At 37.1% G+C, this 8,534-nt stretch overlaps 1 protein-coding gene across 1 annotated transcript; it reads right to left on the minus strand.

Annotated features, from left to right (window-relative positions):
• Positions 1-35: 35 nt before the first annotated feature.
• LOC109219543 (protein POLLEN DEFECTIVE IN GUIDANCE 1) lies at positions 36-8,177 on the minus strand. Its single transcript, XM_019384000.1, has 11 exons — positions 6,978-8,177; positions 5,935-6,086; positions 5,508-5,611; positions 3,956-4,044; positions 3,736-3,809; positions 3,174-3,324; positions 2,926-3,093; positions 1,042-1,139; positions 817-939; positions 535-603; positions 36-321 (listed from the first exon to the last, which is right to left on the minus strand). Exons 1-11 carry the CDS (start codon positions 7,597-7,599, stop codon positions 121-123), a joined length of 1,851 nt encoding a protein of 616 aa, XP_019239545.1. The 5' UTR covers positions 7,600-8,177; the 3' UTR covers positions 36-120.
• Between the last annotated feature and the right edge of the window lie 357 nt (positions 8,178-8,534).

Below are 8,534 nucleotides of genomic sequence, written 5' to 3' on the forward strand. Positions count from 1 at the left end.
CCTAGTCCTTCCCCCCCCCCCCCCCAAACCCCGCCCTCTGGCCATCCCTCTTTTCTCTTCTCAAAAACAGGAGTTCTGTATATCTGAGCAAAGTATGCAGCTTCATCAAGATATAGTATCTTAGTCGCTATGGAGTTTTCTCCTCTGGCATCTGTTTATATACCACCTCGCATGTTTTTTTAGGCCAATGCTAATCATTACTTTAAGGCTTGCAAGCATGACAAATGTCATTGCAGACAGAAGAAAAATCCAAAAGAGCCTCCAAGGAAGCGGATTATAGGGAAGATGAGCAGCGAACACAGGACGCAGCACCCGGATTACCTGACATGCAAAAGAGGTTGCTCGGTAAGGAATAAATGAGCATTTCAAGCTCTGTATAAAGGAAGGAAACCCACAAGTCCAAGGGAATAGATCCCGCTTCCCCTATGTTCCAAATCCATGAAGTACAGTATTTTGAAGTAAAGAGACTATGATTTTATTCAGAAATTATAATGATAGAAGATGGCGGCTTTAGACAAATCAGAAAAAACTTACCACACAAGCAGGTGCCAAAGGGACGAAAGTGAGGTTATTCTTCATATTTTCAGTCTGAATATTCAGTGTCTGTTAAAAGTCGACAATTAGAGTAACGTGAAAAACAGAATCTTCAGAAAGAAAAAAGTACAAGATGCCACAACGGCTTGGTAGAATGAAGAGTGTGATAGCAACATAGCAGTATAAAACTACAAATTATTCGAGCTTAACAGAGAAATCCACCAGCTTAAAGAGCTTGACTCTACAAGCAAAATCAAACAGCAGCCCATGAATTAAAAATACCTGCTTACAGAGATCTTCAAGAAACTCTGAAAAGGCAATCGGCTTGATATTGTTAAATTTTGCAATGAATGAATGCTTGATTATATCAATTGTCATCTCACTTACGTAGACGACAAATGCATTCTGCAGGATTCAAAAAGAAAATTTCTTTATATGAGCCAGTTCAAAAACAATTCAGCAAGTTGATCACTTCATTGCACAAGGAGCATCAGAGGCAGGCCTTACACAAAGAAAACTTTCAAACCAAGGTCCATCTGCCTCCAGAAGGTTTTGAGCTAACACAAATAAGAGAAATGCCGAAATATGGAACCGCTCCACTGAATCTGCCAACAGCCAATGGAATTAAAGTTTAAATGCACAGAAACTTTGTAATCAAGCACAAATATGAAAATAAAATCAGTACCATAGGATTGAGCATTTCCAAACACCATTAAGCTTAAACGAAATGATAAATAAAACAACAAATAAAGAGTCACCAGTCAGCAACTAATATATGGATGGGTGAACATGGAAACTAGTAAAAACAGGAGGAACAGATGAAAAAGAAAAACCACACCCATCAATAAAATCCAAATCCATCAGACAGGCAATCCCAAAATTGGCCCTGAGTTTCCTTCTCCTGAGGTGCCAAGAGCACTATGTCAAGGGAAGAGGAAATTCTTTTTTATGTTGCACAAGTTAGAGAGAGAAGGTCGGAAAAGATGTGCGATTGGTTATGCATAAACTGAAACTAACAATTAATGGACACCATCTGAGAATAGTGGGAAAATAGGTACTGCTACCGTTTCTACTTGATAATAGAAATAATATATTTGACTCTGCATGTGAGTACAATGAGCACTCTTCTGTGCATATAACAGGGCAGATCCGAAAGGACCATTTATCTGAATGTTGGGATGTACCACCCACACTGTCATTGAAAACAATGATCAACAAAGGACTCGACAATAATCACCTTATTTGTATTTTGTGTGTTAAATTTTTATTTTTATTCACATTTAAGACGCAACCTTAACAAAGTGAAATACAAGTCCTTTAGAACGGTAGTGAAACAAACAATGTGAAAGGTGAGTAAAAGTAAGGTCTCTAAGACTAAATATAACCATGAGAATCCTAGAAATGTGGATGTTAAGATTGATAACCAAGTCATATAAGATTAGACAAGATTAGAAATAATGACAGCCAACAGATGTTCAAATAGCACATATAAAAGAAAAATGAGAGAAAATGTTAAGGTTATATCCTACATAGACCTCTAAATGTAGAATCCAGTAAATGTCAATATGGCAGTTGAATGTTCTAGAAAAAGACAAGGTATACCTAAAATCATAGTGAGGAAGTCTCAAAAAACTACAATCTCTTGAAATTAATGCAAATATAGGTAAAAACATAAGAATGTAAGCAAAAGATTCATTTTTATTCTTCAGTTTGTAGCGCCTCTTTTTTTGTTGTGCCTTCTTTTCTGCAATGTAACGTCTCCTTTAACCAGTTCTATTTCTCTTCCTCTGCATCTTTTGACATACCTCTTTTTTCTATTCTACAGACCATGAATCTTCTAAAATGCAAATCACCTTCTTTTACCACTCCTGATTTTTGAGCTTTTGCTTTTGCTTCTCTTCTACTCTCTTAATAAAATTACTAAAGCACTTAAAGATTAAATTTAATCTACAGAAAATTTCTATTTCATAGTTGATTAATAGAAAATTGAGTTATCTTTTCTTCTTTTTTTATAAATGAAACTGAACATCAAATTTGCAATTGAACTTATCTTGTAATTACATTTTAGTGATGTTTAATTTTAGTTATTATATTGATAATGTCAATATGTTAGAACAGATGCTGAAATTAGTAACTTCATCTGAAATTGAGACTAAATTGACTGGGTGATATTTTTATGAAAAGGTAAATTAATTGATTGACTGACTGATTGGCATTGAGATGCAACCTATAGGGACTACAAACATGCCAATGAGAACATGCAACAGATGGAATCACTTCACACAAGATAATAAAGAAAAAAACCAGCTACCAACAGCAGATTCATAAGTAATTCTTTAATCATGGAGAACCTTCAAAATTTCAGGTAAATACTGCTAGAAGATAACTCACCAAAATACACTAGATTGTGAACGTTATCCTTGCTGTACCGTTTAAATACATTGCTCTTTATTTCCGCAAAATTGTTTGATACAAGCAAAGCAAATAATGCATTGTTGTGGGCAACTATACAGGTTGACAAAGTGATGGCTTGAGCTAGCAAGATGAAAGAATGAACAAGTATGGGGAGTCAAGGAAACCAGACAATATTAAGAATGAAATTTATCATATTGACCAGAATACAGGAATGGAAAGGATATTTGATGAAGCCACAGCTACAACTTCATCCATAATAAATCTTCTCATCCACAATTGCATATTTTCCGTTGAGCTATTTGCAAGCCCTTCTGCTGTATTAAAGAGAGTCTGCATCACATCTCCACTAAAGCTTTGGAATAGTCTATCAAAAACCTGCCGAGAAGGGCAAATATAGCCTTAAATTTTCTATAAATTGCAAAAAAAGGAGTTAACCAAAAATATTGCATATTGAATGATGTTAGGACAGCAACATGGACGTGTAATAAACCAATATCTTGTACAAGATTGGAATGAAAGGATACTTGATGAAGGATAGCTGAAACATATCCGAACATATGACTAGAGGTGCTTCTCCTTCGAAGTTATTCTATTCTTTAACAGCAAGAATGGGGACATATTTCATTTATTTTACTTTGAACCACAAACACGAATTACATTCTATGGAATTAGTTATGTTGTATCAGAATCCAGCCACCTTCAACATGATACGGCGACATAAAGTACAACCAATTTGTGGCATCTTAGCACATGCCCTTAATTATAAAAAAGTAGTCAACTTCTCACCTCCAACACATTGTAAACTACATAAAGCTTGATTGTCCCTTGACCACGAATCATGTGATAGATTAGGCTGATATCTGCCACAGCAAATTGCAAATAGGAGTAAGACTAAACAAACAAGAAACCAAGAATTGAGAAGTCTAAGCTCAGATGTGTGGTTGGGGTAATTAGTATGTAGCAAAAATTTAAGACTCTGGGTGAGGATTAAAGAATCCTACTGCACCTGTTTGTTGCAACAAAATCGCCCCACTGGCCAGGGCAACACAACAGCCAATATCAGAAAGCTCAACTGCGGAAAGTTTCTTGAACTGCCTGCCATGAGCATGGTCAGGTTATTTTGTAAACATAAGCTGCAGTTGAATAGATTTATTTTAACATAACAAAATCAAGGGTCAGGAAAGGAAGGAGCTAAGAAATAAAGTAAAGACGTGCTTCAGATGAGAGGGTGAATAAATTTTTTTAGAGTCACCATAACCAACAACAATAACAGAGGCAAGACATAAAATAAAAGCAAGGACAAACTCTTAAGTTTTTAAGGGAAAATCAAGACGACAGTCTCTCTTCTTCCCACAAAATTTGATTGGGAAGTCTCCTACTTCAGAGGTAAACAATAGAATAAGTTTGAAGGAAATATATCCCTAGCCTAGACTTCCGACCTCTTAGGTACTTAAGGGCATTACCCTTGTTTCAACTGATAGTCCTCCTGTAAGTTCCAGTCTGCAAATTCACTTAACCAAGGAACTATTACTTGGCAACGACAGAAACTTCTCCAAGTGCAACTGGAGAACAGTCTTGGAGAATATATTACCTCTGGGGCACCAACTGAACACCATTTTCTACAAAAAGAAACTTTAATTTCCCTTTTATTGTCTTTAAAATTATTTTATTTTCCAGGGACTGAAGTAACAAAGGAAGCAAGCTCAAACACCGTGAATTTTTTCACAGCAGAATTTGTAATGAAGTCTTCTTTTTAATTTTATTAATAATCATGCCTCATTTCTGTTACTAAATAAATAATGTTAGAATTGTTGCAATGTTCGATCTCTAGCATGAAGATATGCCCAATCACAAATAAACCCGAACAGAACACTAGACATGAAGGTATACCCAATCAGTAATAAACTCCCAAAAAACGCAAAAAGGACAAATCCTATATCAGTACACCCTCCAATAACTATCCCTCATCTCCTTCAAGTTGATATTTTAGCAACGCATACCATATGGCAGCTGCAAGTTCACACCAAAAGAAATTCAATGACAAACCAGTAACTAAAAGCTCATTGCACAATGTTCCCATAGGTTTCAAAACCACCAAAAATTATCAGCCTCTATGAATAGAGAAAATTCATTAAGAAGAAATGAATAAGTAATGAAAGAAAAACCTACCTATTCCCTCGAGTTCGGTTTGAGATATATAGTGATTACATATGGTTTAGTTTTTGGTAAAATACTGATTCTATGCAAGATTACATCCCTAATCTGTGCATAATTATGAAATTCATAACAAGTTAAATCAAACCTAAAAAATCAACATGGATTGGGGTAGTAAGGAAATCTTATGTTACTTCTAGACAAAATCTTAGATGAACAGTTTGATTAAAGGGTTAATTTGAGATTACAGAAAAAATTCTGCATCCCATCTGCTGTAAGGTCACAATGGTATGATGAATAATTTCAGGACAGTATGATAGACACAACTCTCCTGGAGAGTGGAGATCCCAAAAAATCATTTCAAGTTCAAAGAACAAAGGAAGAGTGAAGCATGAAATACCAACCTTGTTTTCAGAAACCTCCAGCAGATCATGATTATCCTCGTTGGCATGACAGTTAGCAGTGACAGGAATGAATCAAAGCAGACAAAAAAGCCAACATTAATAAGCTGCAAAAGCAATAGTTTTGTCATCCATTCAGCAAAACCAGCTTGATAGTTTATGAGATAAAGACTATATCCGAGAAGAACAGGTAGTGGACCTCCTAGTCTGCAGCTCGTTCCGAATAATATTGGGAAGTAAAAGTATTTAAAAAAAAGAAAAAAAGAACCCCAATTTGCACTATCACAGTCCAGGGCAGATAAATAACAGAGGAACAAAAGATGCAAGTCAAGAAGTGAACACCAGGAAACTGAGGGCAATGAAAGAATAATGTATCCAAAATATAATTTGAGAATGCTTCATAGTGCAGTGTCTTAATAAAGTATTATACCAGCTCACATCGCCATGGTAAGCGAAATATGGTATCATAAACTCTTTGCCGCTCTTTCTCATCCCCGCGGGCAACTGTACTCCTTAAGGAATTACCCGCATACATCTCCTCCATGAAGCACTTCATTGGTGACTTATCCACCGGAAATGTTTCTAACAAAATACCACACAACTAAAGTAAGAGAAAGGATACATGTGAAGTTTTCTTCTGCAACTAACATAAATTAGAAGTAAAATTTGAATTTAGAGATACAGGGTTCCAAACCTGCCTCTAAAATAGGACGAAAGCTAGGGACATTACTATGTGAATGAGACATCATTATTATTACATTACAAGTGATACCTCAAATTCCTAAAATGCTCCTCTAGTCCCGAGCTTGGTAAATAAGGCCATGGAAAATTATTTTCTTGCGGCCTTTAAGTGATGGGGAGGAGTCACTCTTGCATTCTCTCTCTTGGGTAGGTCAGTCTCGCTCTCTCTTTCCAGTAAGTACTATATCTGTTATGGTATAGTGTCGCGCCATTCTAGTAGTGTTTGTTAATTAGTTGTTTGTGTGTGGGAGGGGGGGGGGGGGTGTTTGTTAATGAGAAAAGGTAAATAAAGACCTTAGCCAAAAGCAAGGGATTCGGGGCCCGTACGAGAGCAGAGGCAGCATGGCAGGAATTCTCAAAAAAGAAAGAAACGAAAACGAGCAGGGAGGTAAGAGCGACTAAGACATATTTTTTACTAGGCAACCATCCCAACCCCTCCTCCCTCCCCCAAGTGAATTTATTGTCATATATTTAGCTAGTCTTCATGTTTAAAGTACAATGAGGTAGTTTCTCAACATGAGAAAAGATTTGATGATTAAGGATGCCTCATACAAGCTTCTCTCTAGAACTAGAATTTCTCTATTCAAGTATTTCGTCAATCTTTTCTCTACACGTTCCTCCAGTTGCCATAATATGTTCCTATTAGAGTCAGAACACAGTTAGGAAACATTGGCAGGAAATGAAAAACATTTAGAAAACCATTAAAGAAAAACAAAAAAGGTACATGCTTACGATTGGGATCTTCAGCCATCAACTTCTTCCAATCTAAAGACGCTTCCTTCTCCAAACTCCTCCCTGCAACCCCATTCATATTCACATTCACTTTGACTCTCGAATTTGACCTTGATTCCAATTCCTTAACAACACTCTCACTTTGTCTCTCACAAATCTGTGGTGATCCGACACTCTCTTTGGTCACTCCATTGACCATAATATTTCTTTGCCTCAACTCCCCAAACGGAAGTCCAGAAACTGAACTCACTGAACAATTACTCTCAGGCTTCGGCAGCGTAACAGGTTCCTCACATACCACAACACTGCTGCTCTGAGCAACACTGTAACAGTAACCGTTAAATTCCCCGACGGAGGATGAGCGGCCTAGCTGCTCGTCCGTGACGGAATATTCGGAAATTGTGGAATGCTCGGCGATTCTCTTGTGCTTCTTCTTTTTCTTCTTCCTCTTGCGGTTTCCGGTAGGGCTTGTGGCGTCATCATTAGGCAGAAGCTGCGGAGGAGGATCGGAATTGGATCGGAGGAGAGTCGGGGTGGAGGAATCGTAATCGTGATCTTCGTCTAGGATGGAAGTTGAGAGAACGTCAAATGAGACCTTGCGTCCAGTTGATCTCAACGCCATTGATGAAGTTAAAAGCTATGGCGATGGTGGCGGTTCATGGAGGTTGCTGATCGGCGATTAAGAAATGAGAAGGGAATCGGCGGAGAGGGGAGGAGGGTGGCGGTGGTGAAGATTTGGGAATTTTTTGGGTTGGGCTTGTAATGACCTGCCTTCTTTCTTGGGAAAATTTGTCCCCGAATTTGTAAGATAAATGTATATTTGGACTAAAATAGCCTTCAAACCAGAACACTTAAACACCTGTAAACAGCTCCTATGGAAACGCTTCCGCCGATAAACCTTTGTATTCTCTGTACTCGGATGATGTACAATTTGGTAAGGAGATTGATTACGATTCTATATCTAGATATACTCTGTATATATGGAAAGATTCAGTTGGGTCTTTGATGGATTCAGAATTTGAGCAATCTGTACGACCCGATTCCGACGAGGATGATTTTTGTGAATTTGTGATTGCTGATTACCCCATGTTTGACATGGGAAAAACTCGTGAAGCTTTTGTCGAATACTTGATACATTGGGATGGCGCAGGTGGATCTATAAAGAAGAAAACTTTGTTGCGTATAACTTTGCTGAATTCGAGTAAATTTGCTATCTCTGACTTTAACAAACAAAAATTGGGCTTTGAATTTTAGCGCGCTCATTCGATTTAACGATTCGATTTTGAACCTTATCGATAATTATTTATCGATTATCTTTGTACATATACTTATGTTATCGTTTCAATAAGGTTTCGATTTTTTCGATTTCGATTTATCGATTCTTGGGGCTTATCGATTCGATTATCGATTACACCAATAAGAAAATTTGCGGGATTCCACGGAAAGTATATTGCTATAATACGCCTAACTAATATGGACAAAAAGAAGCTAAAATAAGACGAACACCATTTCTAACATAAAAATTATATCAACAAGCACATGTAACGAAACTAAAGT

This window comes from Nicotiana attenuata, unplaced genomic scaffold (assembly GCF_001879085.1).
Source record: "Nicotiana attenuata strain UT unplaced genomic scaffold, NIATTr2, whole genome shotgun sequence".
Classification (NCBI taxonomy): domain Eukaryota; kingdom Viridiplantae; phylum Streptophyta; class Magnoliopsida; order Solanales; family Solanaceae; genus Nicotiana; species Nicotiana attenuata.

What these genes read in the sequence shown, in the direction of transcription:
- LOC109219543 (XM_019384000.1), bottom strand. Translation starts at nt 7,599, where the DNA reads ATGGCGTTGAGATCAACTGGACGCAAGGTCTCATTTGACGTTCTCTCA. An exon ending in GATTTTGTTGCAACAAACAG is followed by an intron (nt 3,810 to 3,955) that starts GTGCAGTAGGAT and finishes TTGCTGTGGCAG; the next exon opens with ATATCAGCCTAATCTATCAC. An exon ending in CTTTGGCACCTGCTTGTGTG is followed by an intron (nt 322 to 534) that starts GTAAGTTTTTTC and finishes TTTGCATGTCAG; the next exon opens with GTAATCCGGGTGCTGCGTCC.